The sequence below is a fragment of the Chiloscyllium punctatum genome, chromosome 17 (genome assembly GCF_047496795.1).
Source record: "Chiloscyllium punctatum isolate Juve2018m chromosome 17, sChiPun1.3, whole genome shotgun sequence".
Lineage (NCBI taxonomy): Eukaryota > Metazoa > Chordata > Chondrichthyes > Orectolobiformes > Hemiscylliidae > Chiloscyllium > Chiloscyllium punctatum.
The window spans coordinates 80,586,729-80,608,387 of record NC_092755.1 but is presented as its reverse complement, the minus strand read 5'-3'; the positions used below and the strand labels follow the sequence as shown (position 1 = coordinate 80,608,387).

Here is a 21,659-nt window from a genome sequence, read left to right as displayed (position 1 = left end):
GCCAGTGACAAGCACTGCCCTTCAAACCAAAGGGCAATGCTGTGTGAGCAAAACAGTGAAGGGGAGGGTAGGGACTAAATCAAAATAGAGTTGGAGGGAGAAATGATGCACTCCACTCCCTGCAGCGCCCACCTCTCCCTGAACGACTCCAGGGTGTTGGTGGACACCACGTGCTCCTTCTCCAAGGACACCCGGAACACTCCTGTTTATATCCGTCAGCCAGTGCTCCCTGCTTGGACCAGATTAACAGCCTCAATCAGGGAACTCCTATTCTAAGAGGTCCACCTGGCTGAGCCCGTTACATTCACGACACTTACAAACACACACAGCCTGACAGACAGGCAGGGTAAAAATATGGGTGCTATGATGGAGGGAAAGACTGGGGAAGCAGTTCAGAGGTTCCTGAAATGATTCTAATGCTACATCTCAGTTGTCTCCCTCAGGATGCTTCCACCAATTTACAAGAACAGAATGGCTACTTCACTTCTGAAAAGCTTTCAGACTTATCCATTTGAATTCACGCCTTACAACTGCTGACTAAAGGTCAAATGGATTTTCTTCAGGGCTTATGCTACAGAGAACAGAGAGAGCTCCTGAACTTAAGGGAATGCAATTGCTTCTCCTGATCTTGTTCACAGCACCAAGCTGGCAGGCAGAAGGCCGTTATCAGCGATAAGTGGTCACTAGCCCAATCAGCTATTGTACAAACTCCAACTGCATCCAAGCCCTTGACTCCAGTTCATCTGCAAACTACACTTTAACCACTGCTCATATAAATACCTGTATAAAGAGTGCTCATAATCAGTGTTAGGTTTCTTGTTTCAAATCATGCAGAAATTCTTGGTTTTAAAGCAGTTCTTTTCTCATTTCAGTCCACAATTGAAAATGCAGAAAAATAAAGACACGGTCTTTACAATATTCACCCCAAAGGAAAAGCAGGGCCTCCATCTTGCCCTGACTCCCTTGGTATTCCCTAGAATTTCTGCACAGGTTTCTGGGGGGGACTTGAACCAATGATCTTTCTGAAGATTAGGGGGTGTGAGGTTTTTTTTCCCCCAACGTGGCCCTTCCTTATCTTCCTGCTTTAAGATACTCTAACAAACACAGGTGTCAACTACCAAAGACAACTCTTCACTTCAAATTATTCTCACCCTGTCTTATGCAATGGTATTTTGTTAAATGAATAAAATGAATATTAATTACAGGAACCTTAACTGAAGGAAGCATGCTTTGGTCTGTCGCCCTCAGAATATCAGGAAGTCAGAGGGCTGGACCATCCAAACCCAGTCATAATGCTCTCTTTGCACACAGAGAGAAACTAAACAGGTTTCAGCACATTCACTTTAAACAAGAACAATTCATTCTTCTCTCAGTGACACAGTCATGCAACTAATTGCATAGCAATTAACTTGGCAAAAGAAAATTCCCTCTGCCACCTCCCTCTCACATTGCTAGAATTATGAGCAGTAACAGCAATAGTTTCAGTGGGAATTCAGTAGAATTAGGACAGGTAATATCAAACTGAGTGATCGGGGATAGTTCACAGGTTCTCTTTCTTCCTCTGTCATTCAAAAAGAAACTCCAGTCATCTAAATAAGATCACAACAAATTGGAAGCTGCTTTCTGCACATCTCAGCAGAAACCACATGTCAAAAAGTACTTCACTTGACTGTAAAATACTCTGGGACATCTCAAGATTGCATAAATGCAAGATTTTCTCCCCCCTCTTCCCCAAGTCGAAGAAATGTACCCCTCACTGATTGCATAAGGTAAGTACTTGTATCTATGCAGTCCATCATACGGCCTCAGGAGACCTTTGATCACCTGGAAATGGAGAACACAGGTGAATACATTCAGCCTCTTTGGAGGGTTTGAACTTGAAGTGTCAGCCACAGTGTTTCCAAATCTTGTTCCAACATAGTCCTGTAGATGTCATCACATGACCTTCTATCTCCAACTGCCATGACCTCACAAATCCTGCCATTGGTTGTCCATGTTCACCTTCTCAACCAATCAGAAAGTCAACAGCCTCTTTATTACCTGACTGGATGATTTTTGATTGTTCAACAAACAGCTTTACTAAACCCCACCCCCCCACAGTATCTTAAAGAATTCTGAAGCAAAAAGTATTCAAATAACTTATTTGTCAGAAGCACGTATTTTTTAATGTGCCTTTTACTTTTTTCCCTGTGTTCTTCTGCTTGTAGCAAAGCCCCTTAGATTAACATTCGATTTTTAGACACTCCTGGGCAACCAAGGAACGTTGGCAAACTGAAGCCCCATGTGTCCAACAACACATAGGTGGTGGTGGTGGTGGTGATGATGGTGGTAGTGGTGGTGGTGGTGAAGAGGGTAGCTTACCTGGAAGGGAGCTTTGCCAGTCAGGCACTGGTATACAATGGTTCCAATACTCCACAGGTCAGCCTTAGCATCGTAATGTTGGGACATGATGACTTCTGGGGCCTGGTGATGAAAGACAGGAGTTAAGCACATGAAGAACATAAGAACTAGGAGCAAGGAGTAGGCCATTCAGCCCATCGAACCTACTCTACCATTTAATACAATCATGGCTAACCTCATCTAAGTCCGTTCTCCATAACCCTTCAACACATTGCTAATTAAAACTCTGTCTGTCTCCTCCCTCAATTTACTCGCACTCTGGGGTAATGAATTCCACAGATTTACGATCCTTTGGGAGAAGTAATTTCTCCCCACCTCTGTCTTAAATCTGCTGCTCCTTATCCTAAAACATGACCTCTTATTCTAGATTTCCTCACGTGAGGGAACATCCTCTCTACCTCTACTTTGTCAATCTCCTTTAGCATGTTACACACCTCCATTAGATCTCCTCTCATTTTTCTAAACTCCTTCTAAACTGCTCAATCTCGTAAAGCAACCCCCTCCCTCCCACCTCTCCCCATCTCTTGAAAGTTAGAATTGTAGCTTCACCAAAAACACACTAGATATCCCCATTTCTCCAGAGAATTCACTCAGACTTGGATATTGAAATGGGGTGGACTGAAGAAAAGTAGGATAAATGGGAGCCTGTTGTAGAGATGGTACTGAAACGACCAATTGGAGAAAGAGTAGGCCATTCAGCCCCTTTGAGTCGACTCTGACATTCAGTTTGATGGTCTTTCATCTCAACTTTGCCCATCCTCTTTACTCTATATCATGCTAACCTGCTCCAACAAAAATCTGTAAGTTGTGACAAGTCAAATTGTCACCCAGCATTTACAGCCTGAGTCCTGGGTGAAATGAAGCACAACACCACCAGGAAGTTATTCAGGCTTATAAAAAGGTTAAATTAATGGGTTATGTATGAGTGTATTCTCTTGAACGTAGAAAGTGAAAGACGATTGTGTTTTGACAAAGATTCATTCCTGGGACACAGGTGTCGCTGGCTGGGCCCAGTATTTATTGCCCGCCCCTAGTTACCTATCAAGAGGGTAGTGATGAGCTATCTTCATGAACTACTGCAGTCCATGGCAATGTAACGACAAATCATAAGGCAATTCTGGATCAAATTGATTCAGCGTGTTTAATCGTGCAAGGTGGATGGATAGCAGAGCTCTTGTAGTGCAGTGGTAATGTTCCTACATCTGGAAAGAAGGCTTCAAGACTCACTTACTCCAGAACTGTGTCATATAATTTCTGAACAGATCAATTTGGAAAATATCAAGGGTGAACCTATCAGGAGTGTGAGGGCTTCATTTTAAATTAAGCTCTGAGCTAGTCTAGAGTAAATAATGGCAACGCACAATCAGATAATGGAAATCCAAAATGTCTCTTGTTGATGATTATGGGAGTGTGGAGTCTCTCTGTCTGAAAATTGGTTGCTGCATTTTCTACAATAGGCGCTACAACCAAAAAAATGTAAATTATTTAGTTTGAATGAAAACACTTTGGGATGAGGTCAGGAAAGTTGCTAGGGAAATTCCAGTGCTAACAGACATGAATGCAAGAGAGAGGGAGAGAGCAGGGCCCTCACAGATGTTTTTTAGATTCATTTTAGTGGGATCAGGGCAATGTTGGCTGGGCCCAGCATTTATTACTGTCCTTAGTTGCCCCTTGAGGAGGTGGGGGTGAGCTGCGTTCTTGAACCGCTGCAGTCCATGTGCTGTGGGTAGACCCACAATGCGCTGAGGATCGGAATTCCAGGATATTGACCGAGCAACAGCAAAGGAACAGTGATGTATATTTCCAAGTCAGGATGGTGAGTGGCTCAGAGGGGAACTTGCAGGCAATGGTATTCCCATGTACCTGCTGCCCTTGTCCTTCTAGATGTAAGTGGTCGTGGGTTTGGAAGGATCTTTGGTGATTTACTGCAGTGCATCTTGTAGATAGTACACACTGCTGCTACTGGGACTCAGTGGTGGAGGGAGTGGATGTTGGTGGATGTGGTGCCAATCAAGCAGAGGCTGCTTTGTCCTGGATAGTGTCGAGCTTCTTGAGTGATGTTGGAGCTGCTCCCATCCAGGCGAGTGGGGAGTATTCCATCACACTCCTGACTTGTGCCTTGTAGATGGTGGACGGGCTTTGGGGAGACAGGAAGTAAGTTACTTGCCACAGTATTCCTAGCCCCTAACCTGCTCTTGTAGCTGCTGTGTTTAGGTGGTGAGTTTCTGGTCAATGATAATGGGGAACTCCATGATGGTAACACCATTGGAGGTCACGGGGTGGTGGTTAGATTATCTCTTATTGGTGATGGTCATTGCCTGGCATTTGTGTGGCGCGGATGCTACTTGCTACTGGTCAGCCCAAGCCTGGACAGTGTCCAGATCCTGTTGCGTTTGTATAGAATACCTCACTGATCCACCACCCCCATATGGTTGTTGTTGTCTAATCTTTGGTTTGTGTGGTTAAACTGGTAAACAAGGTCAGCTGATGCTTTCCTAATGAATCATAATGACCTGTTACAGTATCTGAGGAGAATTACATCAGCCAGTACACATTGCTCCATGATTCATAACTTGAGGAGAAGGTTAAACTGTTTGCTTCCTGGACAGTTTTCATTGCTTCTGTAATGACAGAGTTGCATCAGAAATGTTGATGTTTGTTTTTCACAAACTGTGTCCCAACAATGTATTCCCACTGCTTCATGCCTTTATTCTGTAACAGAGCGTGGGTATCACAGGCAAGGCCAGCATTATTGTCCATCCCTAATTACCCTTGAACTGAGTGACTTGCCAGGGCCATTTCAGAGGGCTGTTAAGAGTCAACCATATTGCACAGTGTGCCTGGAGTCTCATGTAGGCCAGACCGGGTAAGGACAGCAGATTTCCTTCCGTATAGGCCATCAGAGAACCAGATGGATTTTAACAACAATCATGTCATGGCATAGATACTGAGGAGTATCACGAGGTAGCTCAGTGGTTCACACTGCTGCCCCCCAGGTTCGATTCTAGCCTCAGACAACTGTCTGTTTGCACATTCTCCTTATGTCCTAGGGAAGGGTTACTAGACCAGAAACGTTAACTCTGATTTCCTTTGATGCTGCCAGACCTACCAAGCTTTTCCAGCAGTTTCTGATTTATACAGTACCCACAGTTCTTTTGGTTTTTAATCAAACAGACACACGCCCCTGGGATGGGAGATGGAGGGATGGTAGCTCCAAGGAATTCTCAACAGAGAATTAGAGTGGAGGTGATGGTCCTATGGTATTATCACTACACAGTTAATCCAGAGACCCAGGTAATGCTCAGGAGACCTAGGTTCAAATCCCACCACAGAAGATGGTGATGTGTTTAAAAAAAAAGTCTGGAGTTAAAAATCTAATAATGATTGTCAGGAAAACCCCCAGCTGGTTCACTAATGTCCTTTAGGGAAGGAAACTGTCATCCTTACCTGGTCTGGGCTACATGTGACTCCAGAGCCACAGCAATGGAGCTGACTCTTAACTGCCCTCAGGGCAATTAGGGATGGGCAATAAATGCTGCCTAGCCAGTGACACCCTCATCCCATTAATGAAGGATTTACAAAAATCTAGGGGCTGCGTTTCTCAAACTTCTCACCACACTGCACCGATAGATGACTGATCAGATTACTGGGTGGCAACAGAATTAGGCATTGTTATTTCAGCCACTCCCATGTTACCAGTGCTAACAAGACACTGCGTGTTCACGGTCTGGGCCAGCTGACGGTGTATATTTACAATTCATTCCAGGAACATGGGCATCGCTGGCAATGTCAGCATTTACTGACAATCCCTGGGTGCCATGAGGTGGTGTTGGGGACCCACCCTCCCTTAAACCACAGGTGTCTGGGAAATCTGTATTTATTTATTAGATGGTCACATGGGATCTTGCTGTGTGAAAATAGAGAGCTGGGCTCGCGACATTACAACAATGATAGCACATCAAAAAACAATTCAAATGTTTGTAAACCGCCTTGCAGCACCTTGTAAATGGAAGTCTTTCTCTCCAATGAGCTTCTCGTGAACCAGTGAGTGTTCAGGAAATCCAACAAATTCCTTTCAACTCGTTTCTCTTTTAGCTGTAATCCTGCAGATGCTGGAAATCAGAGATGAACACAGAAATTGCTGGAGAAACTCAACAGATCTGGCAGCATCTGTGGAGAGAAAGCAGAGTTAACATTTCCAGTCCAGTGACTCACTCAACACACACTAATTCTATTTCTCTCTCTACAGATGCTAAAATTTTGTTAATTGAGTCACTGGATCTGAAACGTTAACTCTGATTTCTCTCCACAGATGCTGCCGGACCTGTTGAGTTTCTCCAACAATTTCTGATTTGATTTCTTTTGGCTAAAGCATACTTTTTAAAATATCTTTCCATGTTTTGAAACCACAACTCTCAAAGCTGTTGTGGTGAGATTGAAAGGCATGTTCTCTGGATGATGTAATCGCCACCAGACAACACAAATAAACCAATGGAGAAATCCATCAAGATGGTACTCACCATATACATGGGCGATCCACACAATGTTGCTGCTAACATGTTGGTCTGTAAATATCGGGCAAAGCCGAAGTCAGCTGTGGGGGTGGGGTAAAGGAGTGAATATTATTGCCAAAGCAAGCCTACATTGTGTTTGCAATTTAAACATTACAACAGTCTCTCAACCAAGTAACACAAAGCTGAGTGTTTAGAGAACATTCAGTGTTATCGAGACAATAATTTCTTTCAATTGGAAGTGAATGGTTAAATCACTCCTGTTAATTGCTATCATCATGAAGAGATCACCACCAAATCCTTTGAATTGCTCTCTTGATGATTCACCCTGTGTACAAATTTGTGACAACAATTAAAAAAAAGTGCAAAGTCGCTGTGGCATGACAAAAGTAGTTCATCTCTTCATTTGTCGACTCCAATTTAAGACTATTGCTAAGGACAGAAACTCAGCCTGGTGTGTGTGTGTGTCTGTGTGTGTGACAGTGTGTGAGAGTGCGTGCGTATGCACTTGCAGGTATGTGTGGGTAGGTGTCTATGTGTGCAAGTGCATGGATAGGTGTGTATGTGTCATTTTGGAAACAGGAAACCACCATTTCTGACCACAGCCAATACAGTCATGTGGTAGATCTTTTGTAATTAACCTGTTCAGAGACACTATCACACACTTCTCAAGCAGCGGGGACCTGAACCTGGGACATCTGGTTCAGAAGTACGGACACTATCACTACACCACATAGGTAGTGTTAGAGAAAAAGGTAAAGTCACCGTAATCCCACCAGGCTGTGGGACCGACCTCTCAGAAACAGAGAGATGACGGGTGGAGGTTTAACCTGAGAGTCACCACATCTTGACAAGGGGAGAAGTTCAGGACAAGAAACCTACATGGTAACCTCAGGTGGCACTGGAATCAAACCCACTCTGTTGGCATCACTGTGCATTGCAAACCTGCCATCCAGCCAACTGAAGGGGGAGTGGGGTGAGGGGGGTATGGGGTGATGGGAGTGTGTGGGGTGAAGGGGGAGTGGAGTGAGGGGGGTGTGGGGTGAAGGGGGTGTGTGGGGTGAAGGGGGAGTGGAGTGAGGGGGGTGTGGGGTGAAGGGGGAGTGGAGTGAGGGGGGTGTGGGGTGATGGGAGTGTGTGGGGTGAAGGGGGAGTGGAGTGAGGGGGGTGTGGGGTGAAGGGGGTGTGTGGGGTGAAGGGGGAGTGGGGTGAAGGGGGAGTGGGGTGAAGGGGGTATGGGGTGAAGGGGGTGTGTGGGGTGAAGGGGGTGTGTGGGGTGAAGGGGGTGTGGGGTGAAATGGGAGTAGGGTGAAGGAGGAGTGGGGTGAGGGGGTGTAGGGGGAGTGGGCTGAGGTAGCAAACAAGGACGAAAATAAGATGATGGTAAAACCTAAATGTGCTGGATTAATTTGCTTTTCTCGCGGGGCAGCGGTTATTAATTTTGAGGAACAAGTGTCAGATAAGGGCAGCAAGGCTCTCTCCAGCAGAAATAACTACTTGATAGAGTAACCGTGCCAAGAAAAATATTGAGGGCAGGGGTAGAAGCTCTCACACTTCCATTTCTTGGCAACTTCCAAGTTTCAGACAGAAAACTAGCTTCCAGCTCAGAAAAGAAGCAAAGTTTCCCCTTGTCTGGAATGAAGCTTACAGCTTTCAGTGAAACCTTCCTGAAACCTTCATCTGTTTGTAACATCTCACAGAAATACAGCCTCCTGTCAACACTCTTCATTCGAAATATTCCTCTTTCAATCAATGTTAAATATGGCAAAGGAAGCAACAACATTTACAGATAGATTTCAGACAAGCTGGGAAAGAATATCATTTTGCATTTATGTAACACCATTAAGACCATAAGACCTTGGAGCAGAAATTAGACCATTCAGCCCATCCAGTCTGCTCTGCCATTCAATCAGGGCTGATAAGTTTCTCAACCCCATTCTCCCGCTTTCTCCCTGTAATCCTTGATCCCCTTGATAGTCAAGAATTATCTATCTCAGTCTTAAATATACTCAATGAGCTGGCCTCCACAACCTTCTGCGGCAGTGAATTCCATAGATTCCCCACTCCCTGTCTGAAGAAGGTTCTCCTTATCTCCATTCTAAAAGGTCTTCCCTTTACTCTAAGGCTCTAACCCTTAGGATCTAGTCTGCCCTACCACTGGAAACATCTTCTCAACATCTACTCTGTCCAGCGCTTTAGGGAACATCTCCGGGACACCCGCACCAATCAAGCAAACTGCCCCGTGGCCCAACATTTCAATTCCCCCTCCCACTCTGCTGAGGACATGGAGATCGTGGGCCTCCTTCACCGCCGCTCCCTCACCACCAGACACCTGGAGGAAGAACGCCTCATCTTCCGCCTCGGAACACTTCAACCCCAGGGCATCAATGTAGACTTCAACAGTTTCCTCATTTCCCCTTCCCCACCTCACCCTAGTTCCAAACTTCCAGCTCAGTAACTGTCTCCTTGACTTGCCTGGACTTGTCCTACCTGCCTATCTTCTTTTCTACCTATCCACTCTACCCTCTCCTCCTTGACCTATCACCTTCATCCCCTCCCCCACTCACCCATTGTACTCTATGCTGCTTTCTCCCCACCCCCACCCTCCTCTAGCTTATCTCTCCACGCTTCAGGCTCACACTGCCTTTATTCCTGATGAAGGGCTTTTGCCCGAAACGTCGATTTCGAAGCTATTTGGATGCTGCCTGAACTGCTGTGCTCTTCCAGCACCACTAATCCAGAATCTACTCTGTCCAGGCCATTCAGTATTCTGTATGTTTCAATTAGACCCCCCCTCATCCTTCTAAACTCTATCGAGTATAAACTTAGTTACCTCGAGTAAAACTGTCATGAAATGTTACACTGCAATGTCAATATTCTGGTATGTATGGAGATATGAGAGGTTCAACGAGGACACTGTTGGAGAAGGGAGGGTAGAGGGGTTTCGTCAGAGAATGCCAGAGCTCAGGCAGCTGAAGGCACGGCTGCTAATATTTGGGAAGATAAAAAGTCAGGTAGGCAAGAGGCCAGGATTAGAGGATGCAGAGATCTTGGAGCATTGTGGGAGGTTACAGGAATCGGGAGGGGGTTAGAGAGGCCATGGAGGGACTGGAAAACATGGGTGGGAATTGTAGAACTGAGATGTCTCCGAGCCAAAGCCCACGCGGGTAAGGTGAGCACAGATACGGGGAGTGAATGGAATTTGGTGCGAGTTAGGAAATGGGCAGGGCGAGCTCAGACTGAGCATCGGAATACTGCCTATGGTGGGTGGGATTTCGGCAGAATGTAAAATATGGCGAAGAGACAGTGGGTGAATCATGAGCTCACTTGGGCTATACATGGCTTTTGTCCTTGCAATGCGGAATCAGAGAATGTTGCTCATCGCTGCTGGCCCACCCCATGAGAAGCCTATGAAGTTGAACATTACCACACTTGACACGCACCGATCTTGATCCGGATATTGCTGGGGTTGGATTTACGACCCCCCGTACAAGACAGCAGGATGTTCTGGGGCTTCAAGTCACGATGGATGACCCCCTTGCTGTGCAACATCTTCATGGCCCCAGCTATCTGCTGCAGGAACAGTCGGATGGTGTCCTCACTGAGGGTCCCCTTCGCTGGAAAGGAAACATAATGTCAGGCATTCGTTTCCGGCTGGACTCCAGACTGTGTCCGAACCAGCAGCAAAACACACTCATCAAATCGCAGCAACTGAAATCAATCACAGTGATACAGTGCACTGCACTCTGGGATGGGACAGTGCTCAGCTTCCACGTCACGCTGTAATCCCATCAATATGTCTGTACCAAACATCCCTTCGCAACCATGGTGCTTAAAGTTGTTTTGGGTTAAAATGGCAACTTGTAATCACCAAAGCTCTAAAGCAGACTTCTTGCACACCCCAGCACAGTGTATTTTCTCTGCATGCAATCTCCTGTCACCACCTTAAACATCCAAATGCACAAAGCAATTCTTCAGTTTCTATCAGACTCAGGTATATGTTGCACAGATGCCTCTAGGACAGAGTTTAATCTTTAGGCACTTAACTCCATTCCCATGGCTGAACACCCCCTCATTACCAGCAATGTTACTAGTGCAGCTCAGTGGTTAGCACTGCTGCCTGACAGCGCCAGGGACCCAGGTTTGATTCCAGCTGCTGACTGTCTGTGTGGAGTTTGCACATTCACCATGTGTCCCCCGGGTGCTCTGGTTTCCTCCCACACTCCAAAGATGTGCAGGTCAGGTGAATTGGCCATGCTAAATTGCCCAAAGTGATAGGTGCATTAGTCAGAGGGGGGGTGGGTCTGGGTTGGTTGCTCTTCGGAGGGTCAGTGTGGACTTTTTGGGCTGAAGGGCCTGTTTCCACACTGTAGGGAATCTGATCTAATAATTCTGGATATCATCCCTGATCAGCAACTTCAACTGGACCAGCCATTTAATTACCATGGCAACAAGTCAGGGGCTAGGAATTTTGTGATGAGTAACTCCCCTCCTGATTCCCCAAGTCCACCATCTACACGGCACAAGTCAGGAGTGTGATGGAATACTCCCCACTTGCCTGGATGGGGCCAGCTCCAACAACACTCAAGAAGCTCAGCACCATCCAGGACAAAGATGTACTGCAGAAATTCACCAAAGACCCTCAGACAGCACCTTCCAAACCCACAACCACTTCCATCTAGAAGGACAAGGGCAGCAGGTACATGGGAACACCACCCCCTGCAAGTTCCCCTCCAAGCCACTCACCATCCTGACTTGAAAATATATCACCGTCCCCTCAGTGTCACTGGGTCACAATCCTGGAATTCTCTCCCTAAGGGCATTGCACCTCTACCTACAGCACATGGACTGCAGCGGTTCAAGAAGGCAGCTCACTCCCACCTTTTCAGGGGGCAACTAGGGACAGTAGTAAATCATGTGAAATAATACGTTTTTCTAGTATTAATTTGAAAGCTAGTGTTTGGTGTGTGCTGAGATTTTAGGTATTTAGATTCAGAGGGAAAGGAAGGATCAGTCGGCTCACTATCCAGTGTCTCCCTGCAAGTTGCAAGGTGTAGATGTGAGTGAGGAGAGAATTGTGTTGCGTTCAGCCTCTCGGGGGGGCCATCCCTCCCGATGGCTGAGAAGGTGCAGATGTGCTGCCCTTCAACTACTGCAGTCAATTGTGGTGCCCTTAGGGAGGGGATTCCAGGAGTTTGACCCAGTGACGTTCAAGGAACAGTGATTTATTTCCAAGTCGGAACGGTGAGAGGCATGGAGGGGACTTAGTAGTTTGCTGTCTTGTTTGCATCCATGACTCAAGCCAGTCCTATGTAAAAAGCCGGGGGCAGCAGCTAGGTGGGAACACCACCTGCACGACACACTTTTGCCGTCTATGGGAGTTTGCTGTGCTCATTTCCTTGTTTACAACAGCAAGTCCACAAGTACTTCATTGGTCGATAACGTGATTAGACACAGTTGGGATGGTGGGAAAGGTCTTTGTTCTGCCTTTTTCAGGAGGTGGACCTCTCAATCACCCCTCAGGGTGAACACAATTCTACTCTCCCGAGTAAATCCAGCCAGACGTAACAGCCATAATCATTGCCTGCCACTCTACTGAAGCGATCTTTATTGTAGACTTACAGTGGAGATAATCAGCAAGGTCGCCCCCATTACAGTACTGGAAAAGACAAAAACACAAAAGGCTTAGTGAGTAAAGCTCTATTTGTAGTTATCCAAATCCAACATTGTTTATCAGCTGTAGCATCATGTGAAAACAGACAGCATGGCGTAGACCCAGTGCATGACCAGGATTTCGGCTACTTCCGTTTGCTGTCAACTCTAAATCACGTTTAACAGTAAAGCTGCGTCTGGTGACATCACTGAGGCTGTTGGTCATACATTGTGTTGTGGAAGTTCAGGAAAATCCAGGCACTGCCTGCCCCTACCCCCGCTATGGCCGCTGCTATGGACCTGAGGAGAATCTGTTCTCAAATCCAGCTCTTCAGGGTAGCACGATGACTCAGTGGTTAGCACTGCTGCCTCAGAGTGCAAGGGACCCAGGTTAGATTCCAGCCTCAGGTGACTGTCTGTGTGGAGTTTGCACATTCTCCCCATGTCTGCGTGGGTGTGCTCTGGTGCTCCAGTTTCCTCCCACAATCCGAAGATGCGCAGGTTAGGGTAGATTGGCCATGGGAAATGTAGTGTCTGTCCCTGTGCAGGCTGGGTGGGTTGGCCATGGAAACTCAGGGTTACAGGGATGGGGTGGTCTGGGAGGGATGTTCTTTGGAAGGTTGATGTGGACTCAATGGTCTCTTTCCGCACTGTAGGGATTCTAAATACTTGGTATCTGGGATGGGCAGCTGTTAGCCTTGGAGCAATAATTCCTGAAAATTAACCTTTCCCTGCTGACCCCCCCACCATCCCACCACCAGCGTAGCCAGTGCCTACTATATAACTCACCTCCATCACCAGATAGACAGAATTTGCCATCTCCTGTAAAATGGAAAGATGACGATTAGAAATAGCAATATTTTCATACATTATATTTGTGTGTAAGATGCCATATCTGGTTCGCAAGCCTTTCTGGCTGTGGTTTTTAAATGGTTTGCCTATTTCCCATTGTGAACTGCTATGTCTATATTTTCCATTCATCATGGTAATGTCAACTGTCACAATGTAGTTACACACTCTGACCATTAGGCTGGTGCCTTGAATTAAGACCATAACACCCATAAGGAACAGGAAGAGGAGGTGGCCATTCAGCCCCTCAAGCCATTCAGCCCCACCATTCAGTAGGATTGTCACTGATCTGACGTTCCTCATGTCCAGTTTCCTGCTTTAGCCTGCGAAGTTCCTTTCTCTCTTTCTAATCATGTTGACCATCTTGTGTGTAGAAAAATAAAATGTCATTCATGAAATGTCCTTGCACAACATCACTGTCAAGTAAAGTTTACAAAAAGTTATAAATCATCCAATTTGTTTGTTTTCACTTTTGAACATTGCTGGGGGTGGGGGGGAGGGGGGGACCTTTGGTTGGGTTACTAACCAACTCCTACCATTCACTACCTGTCTACTGATTTTTTTGTTAAATTTATTTGAGACAAAGGCAATGTGCAAATTCTACATTTGTTGCCCATTCCTAATTAGACTTGTGAGTATGGTAGTCAGCGAGCATCTTGAATGTAACGAAGCAGCTTGCTTGACTATTTCAGAGGGCAACTGAGAAATCAGCCACATCTGGAGTCACACATTGGCCAGAACGGGGTAAGGCTGGCAGATTTCCTTCCCTCTGGGTAAAGATAAAGGTAACGTCAGAGGCTTTCTGGAGAAGCTCCACTGTGTTGATCCTGGATTTGGAGGGACTCTCTTGCGAGGGGAGGTTGAGTAGGTTGGGGGTTTGGGTTTGTGGCCATCCTGCCACAGTCTCAAAGGGAAGACTGTGCAAGGTTACAAGAAGGAGATGGGAAAATGACACTTAGTCACCAGAGAGAGACAGCACAGACACGGCACAACAGGTTAATGACCTCCCTCTTGCATGGGTACAATTTGGTGATGGGGAAGGTGGCAGAACCACCAATGTCCACCCCTCTCTCCCTCCCAACTATCCAGAGGAAGGGTCCCCGGGGACTGTCTTATCAGGAGAGTTGGAGTTGGTTGGGCCTGTACTCATTGGAATTTGAAAGAATGAGAGGTGACCTCAGTGAAACACAAGTTTATTTAGGGAGTTGACAGGCTGGATACAGACAGGTTGACAGCCTAGGACCAGATGGCATCATCTCAGAGTAAGGAGTCCCATATTAAAGACAATGATGAGGAGGAATTCCTTCTCTCCAAGGGGAGTGAATCTGTGGAATTAATTAGTGTAGAGAACTGCCCAGACTGGGTCATTAACTGTGTTCAAGGCTGAGATAGGCAGATTTTTATTCAGGAAGGGAACCCGGGGTGATGGGGAGTGCAGGATGAGCAGATCTTGACTTCACTAACCCTACGGCAGCAAAGAGCTCGATGGGTCAAATGGCTGACTTATGATCCTACATCGCACTACCCTCTGGTCTTTACAGTGACATTAACTGGCTGCCAGATGGGGGCTAATTGAATTAAACACATAAAACAGATGCCTTTGTTAGATTACGTGATCTCAAGACATGCACGTGAACTTTCACCTTTCTGTGGGTTTGGCAGTAACATGATAAGTGGAAGAGCTTTAGGAAGGTGTGACTAATTGCCTCTCTTTGTTACTGATTGCTGGCGGCTGTCATACATGTGGTGAGTTTGTACCTGCAGAGCCTAAGAACCACTGCTGATTACAATTAATTCTTGAAGCTGCAAGGATGAAATGGTAGAGTCTGGATACAGTTTGTCAGTATTTTTTACTGGATGAGCTCTAGCCTATACAATGCTGACGGTCACAGCATATATGTGCTGAAGTAAGGACAAGGAGAGAGGACTGTATAACCCTCCCCACTGCCACTTTTCTCAGGAACCAAACCATGTCTTGCCCCGGCTGATCAAAGTCAAATTAAAGTCTCGACCCGAGGGCAGACCAGCACAGGATGAACTACATAGAGCCATTTATAATGAACATTAGCAGTATTTGCTTATTTAAATCTGTACACAGCCCAGACTGGACTCTGCATAAAGGAAGGTCACATTGTACTCTCTAGACTCAGTTGTTTTTAACCACAAGATTGTTTTTTAGAGAGGGTGCAATTGCAGGGTTGGATGTGTATTAACAAACTACATTTATATAGCACCTTTCATGTAGCAGAGCCACAAGTCATGAGATAAGAGCTTATTATCTAAATAATGTTTGACACTGAGCCATACAAGAGGACAGTGGGTGACCAGAACCTTGGTCAAAGACATACGTTTTTAAGGGCAACTGAAAAGAGAAAAGAGAGGTTGGGAGGTCGAGAGGTGTCGTGATGCAATTCTAGATTGTAGGCCCCAGGCAACTAAAGGTGGAGCAATGAAAATCAGGACATCCAATATATCACCTCGAGACAAGGGCAAATCCATCAGAGAAGTGGAGGGACTAGAGGAGGGTTACAGAGATAGAGAGGGGTCATAGGGAATGGAGGACGTCACAAAAATAACGTGGGGTGTAGTGGCAGGAGGGGGTGACAGGCTTAGGCAGGGCTGTGGGGGCTGGAGGCAGGTTACAGAGTTAGGGAGGAATGTAGGGGCTGGAGAAGGTGGCAGAGATAAGGAGGGGGTGTAGGGGCTAGAGGGGGTTACAGAGATAGAGAGGGGGTGTAGGGGCTGGAGAAGGTGACAGAGATAGGGAGGGGGTGTAGGGGCTGGAGGAGGTGACACAGATAGGGAGGGGGTGTAGGGGGTTACAGAGATAGGGAGGGAGTGTAGGGGCTGGAGGGGGTTACAGAGATAGGGAGGGGGTGTAGGGGCTAGAAGAGGAGACAGGGAGACAGGGAGGGGGTATAGGGGGTTACAGAGATAGGGAGGGAGTGTAGGGGCTGGAGGGGGTTACAGAGATAGGGAGGGGGTGTAGGGGCTAGAAAAGGAGACAGGGAGACAGGGAGGGGGTGTAGGGGCTGGTGGAGGTGACAGAGATAGGGAGGGGGTGTAGGGGGTTACAGAGATAGGGAGGGGGTGTAGGGGCTAGAGGGGGTTACAGAGATAGAGAGGGGGTGTAGGGGCTGGAGAAGGTGACAGAGATAGGGAGGGGTGTAGGGGCTGGAGGAGGTGACACAGATAGGGTGGGGGTGTAGGGGGTTACAGAGATAGGGAGGGGGTGTAGGGGGTTACAGAGATAGGGAGGGGGTGTAGGGGCTGGAGGGGGTTACAGAGATAGGGAGGGGGTGTAGGGGCTGGAGAGGGTTACAGACATAGGGAGGGGGTGTAAGGGCTGAAGAGGTGACAGAGATAGGGAAGGGGTGCAGGGGCTGGAGGAGGTGACAGAGATAGGGACGAGGGGTAGGGGGTTACAGAGATAGGGAGGGGATGTAGCTGATGGAGGGGGTGTAGGGGCTGGAGGGGGTTACAGAGATAGGGAGGGGGTGTAGGGGCTGGAGGGGGTTACAGAGATAGGGAAGGGGTGGAGGGGCTGGAGGGGGTTACAGAGATAGGGAAGGGGTGTAGGGGGTTACAGAGCTAGGGAGGGGGTGTAGGGGCTGGAGGAGGTGACAGAGATAGGGAGGGGTTGTAGGGGCTGGAGGGGGTTACAGAGATAGGGAGGGGATGTAGGGGCTGGAGGAGGTGACAGAGATAGGGAGGGGGTGTAGGGGGTTACAGAGATAGGGAGGGGTCATGGGACTCGGGGGGAGGGGTTGACAGAGATATGGAGGAGTGTAGGGTTGGGGGGGGGGGGCGTTAAGATAATACCATGTAAAACCATCCACTGGGTTGATATTACATTTGAAAGCGAAATGTCTCTTGCTTCACCATCTTTAATTAAGTTTACTGCCTACTCTACACACAGCACCCAAAGCCAGGCACAGCTTTCACTGTCGTCTCTTTTGAATTTGGACAGGTACGTGAGTAGGACAGAGATATGGACAAAACACATGGAAATGGGACTAGTTTAATTTGGGAAACCTGGTTGACATGGATGAGTTGAACTAAAGGGTCTATTTCTGTCCTTTATGACTCTGTATGGGCTAGACTGTTAAGGATGGCAGATTTCCTTCACTGATGGACAAGTCGGCCTGTGTTCTATTCACAAACTCTCTTTGCCAGTTGATTAAAAACTGATTTTTAAAAACGACATTGTACAGAGATTAGAGCATTTTCCAAATCAATCAGTGGTGAGCATTGTTGCAACAGAACAGACAGATTACAAAATCCTCATGATGTAATCTCAATGATGCTGCTCCAAGACTGAGATAAGGGGAAGTGAGGAGGCATGTTTGTGGTATGAGCAAGCAGGGAATTGTTGGGCCGAATGGCATATTCTTGTGCTGAATATAACGTTCATTTCTAAGTTGCCACAGATTTGGTTTAGATATTTAACTAATACAAACGAACCTTGAGTTCCAATGTTATCAAGAAGATTGGAGGGGTCTTTCTTTCCCACAGTATCAGAGAGAAATGTTCTGATAACAGCCCTAACTTACTGATCTACCTAACTCAGAGTAAAACAAAACCACTTACACAAAGCAGGACAATAGTTCAGGGTGCCTAAATGTCAAAAGAATTAAAACTTGGGCAAGGTACCAACAAAAAGCTGTGAGCTACCTCTCTGAAAGGTAAAAACTAGTCCCATTTGTCGGCGTTTGGCCCCTCTCCCTTGAAGCTTTTCCTATCCACATGGGAGCAACATTCCAATTAAGGTTTCGTTGTCAAGTAACTTGAGATCAAGCAGGATCTCACTGGATAGTAGACATGGCTTGAGGAGCTGAATGGTCTCCGCCCTTCCCTAAGTGAATCGGAGACATTGAGATTAGTAATTTGATGTTCCATCCTCCAAAATTAATTAATGTCAATTAATAGAGGCTTTAGAACGCTTTATCACACCTCCCACAGAGACTTTGGCCATTCCAACCTCACTTTATGACACAATCATAGAGTATTTATTACACAGAAGAAGACCATTTTAGCTCATTGTGTCAGTGCTGGTTCTGCACGAACAATTTCACTGGTCCCACTCAGTCATCCTCTCTCTGGCGCCGCACAATTTGTTTCTCTTCAGTTGCTCCACCCTTTGGAAAGCGATGTTGAGCCTGTATCTAGCACCCTACACTGGAATCCCAAAGCACATTATTGCAATCTTCTGACATTGTGAATTAAATTCTCCTCATTTTCAAATCCTTCGGTAGCCACCAGTAATTCCCATCAGTTTTACAATCAAACAATGTCAAATTGCTTAGCCCAGCTCTCAAAGCTCTGGGATTCTCTCCATAAAACTCTTTAACCCTTTTACTCTTTCTTCTTTTCACTTATCTCTTTGATCAAGTTTTTAGATAATGCAATGCTCATCATTTCTCCTTCTGTGTTTATGTTCTTTGGTAACTCTCCAGTAAAGTACCTGAAGTGCTTTTATAACTTCGATGACTGCACAATGTTCAACACATTTCATGGCTCCTCAGATACTAAAGCAGTCCATGTTCATATGCAGCAAGGTCTAGATAATATCTAGGCTAGGGCTGACAAGAGGCAAGAAATATCTGCGCCACACAAATGCCTAGCCATGCCAATTGCCAACAGGAGAGAATCGAACCACAGCTCTTTGTCATTCAATGGTGTTACCAGCACTGAAACCCCCACTATCAACATTGTAAGGAGTACCATTGACCAGAAACTGAACTAGACTCACTACATAAATTACAACAGCAGGTCAGAGGCTGGGAATACTGCAGTGAGTAACTCACCTTCTGACTCCCCAAAGCCTATCCACCATCGACAAGACACAAGTCAGGAGTGTGATGGAATACTCCCCACTAGTCTGGATGGTGCAGGCCTAACAACACTCAAGAAGCTTGATACCATCCAGGACAAAGCAGTCCAGTGGATTGGCATCAAGCCCACAAATATCCACTCTGCTCAGTAACAGCAGTGTGTACCATCTTCAAGATGCACTGCAGAAATTCACCAAAGATGCTTAGAGAGCACCTTCCAAACCCATCTAGAAAGACAAGGGTAGCAGATACATGGGAACACCACCCCCTGCAAGTTCCCCTCCGAGCCACTCACCATCCTGACTTGGAAATATATTGCCGTTCCTCCACAGTGGCTGGGTCAAAATCCTGGAATTCTCTCCCTCAGGCCACTATGGATCTGAACATGGACTGCAGAGGTTCAAGAAGGTGGCTCAGCCCATCTTCTCAAGGGGGCAACTAGGGACGGGCAATAAATGCTGGCACCAGTGACAACCATATCCCAGGAATTAATTTTAAGAAGTTGCTATATAATTGCAGGTTGTTTTTTTATCTGACGTCAGTGGGGATGGGGATACAGTACAGGTATTGACTGCAGATGGGAATATGATTCATAAGGATTTTATTTTACGTGGCGCTGCAGTAGTGTCCCTACCTCTGGGCCAAGAGGTCCAGGTTGAAGTCCCATCTGCTCCAGAGGTGTGCAATAGCACCTTTGAACAGGGTGGTTAAAAATCTCTTCCAGGTTTACAATCATCACAAAGCCACTACTGTTTGATGATGGAGTGCAGCAGACTGTGGGAGTGGGGACTTTCCCACCATTAAGCAAACACGTTGTCAGTTCAGGGAGAGGGAGGGGAATGTGGTGCAGGCTACAACCTCCATTTGTTCAGCTGGCTTTTCCCAGGTCATACAGTCAGCAGTGAGAGTGCAGCTCCCTTGCTTGTCACCAGCCAGAAATAAAACACCAGGCCATTGTTCGAACAAAAATTACACACAAACCATCTGGCTCAGCCCGGACAGTCACAATGTTTTCTGATCACTTCCAGGGGAGTATAGATAAACAGCTTGTGGGTGTGGTTGACTTGGGGTCAAAGGTCTTCCTCAGTGGGAGAGCTACCATGGCCTGCAATATCAAAGTAAACACAGCCTCTGTATGTTTGCTCTCATCTCAGGGCCTACGAGCCCAAAGTATCGCACTCTCACCTAGTGCTATCACAAGGTTGTGGAGTCAAATCCTGCTCCTGAAATTTGAGCCCAACATTTATGCTGACACACATACAATAGCACAGAAGCCAAAACATCCCCACTGTGTTGGCTAATATTTACCACTCAACCAACATCACTATGAACAGATGGTCTGACAATTGTTAAAAAAAAATTTACAGGGTGTTGGAATCGCAGGCAAAGTCTGCATTTATTCTCCATCCCCCAATTACCCTTGAAGAGAGTGGCTTATTAGGGCCATTTCAGAGGGCAGTTTAAGGGTCAAGCACATTGCTGTGGGTCTGGAGTCACATATAGGCCAGACCAGGTAAGGATGACAGATCTGAAAATGTGTCGCTGGAAACGCGCAGCAGGTCAGGCAGCATCCAAGGAGCAGGAGAATCGACGTTTCGGGCATGAGCCCTTCTTCAGGAATTCCTGAAGAAGGGCTCATGCCCGAAACGTCGATTCTCTTGGCTCCTTGGATGCTGCCTGACCTGCTGCGCTTTTTCAGCGACACATTCTCAGCTCTGATCTCCAGCATCTGCAGTCCTCATTTTCTCTAAGGATGACAGATCTCCTTAAAAGTGCGTCAGTGACCCAGAAGGGTTTTTATTTTATTCCGTGAACTTTCTGGGCACTGTTACTGAAATTTTATTGAAATTCTTAAGTGTCCATGTGAGGATGTGAACTAATGTTTCTGGACTGATAGTCTAGGCCTTTGGATTACCAGTCCATTTCTTTTTATTATCACATTGGGATCTTATGGAATGATTTGCCCCTCCCTGAAGACGGTGAGATGTGGAAATAACTCGCTGGGTTTGTCCTGAGCAGAATCTTTTTCTCACCAACTGAGTACTAGGAGAGAATCTCCACGGGTAATCTTTGTGACTTGCCAAAGTAAAAGCCCTTCAGTGGTCAATTAATGGCTGCTTGAAGGTCTCAGGTTACAACCTCTTCACTCTTCTCCTTCACACTCACTCTCTCTCTGCCACTGCATCCATCAAGGTTCACGTTCTACCCTCCCACTGTCGTTGACAATGTCTTCTTCCTTCACCCACTCTCACACACCGAATTCCCCCATCCCACTGACCCTGCATGGTCTCTGTGCTGCCTACTCACACACTCCAGACACCTCACCACTTCCTTTCCCCCATCGGCACTAAAGCCAATAGCCGTGCCAGACTCTCGCATCTCACTCAATCTTTCCCCTTCCCTTATTCCACCT

At 46.6% G+C, this 21,659-nt stretch overlaps 1 protein-coding gene across 2 annotated transcripts in view; it reads right to left on the bottom strand.

Moving 5' to 3' along the window:
- ulk1b (unc-51 like autophagy activating kinase 1) overlaps positions 1 to 21,659 on the bottom strand; it is a 102,924-nt gene that overhangs the window by 65,998 nt on the left and 15,267 nt on the right. For both annotated transcript variants that reach the window (XM_072587686.1, XM_072587685.1), the window contains exons 4-8: positions 13,353 to 13,385; positions 12,534 to 12,570; positions 10,355 to 10,528; positions 6,921 to 6,994; positions 2,362 to 2,463 (exon numbers count right to left, since the gene is read on the bottom strand). In XM_072587686.1, coding sequence (XP_072443787.1) covers positions 2,362 to 2,463; positions 6,921 to 6,994; positions 10,355 to 10,528; positions 12,534 to 12,570; positions 13,353 to 13,385 — 420 coding nt within the window. The remainder of the gene's footprint in view (positions 1 to 2,361; positions 2,464 to 6,920; positions 6,995 to 10,354; positions 10,529 to 12,533; positions 12,571 to 13,352; positions 13,386 to 21,659) is intronic.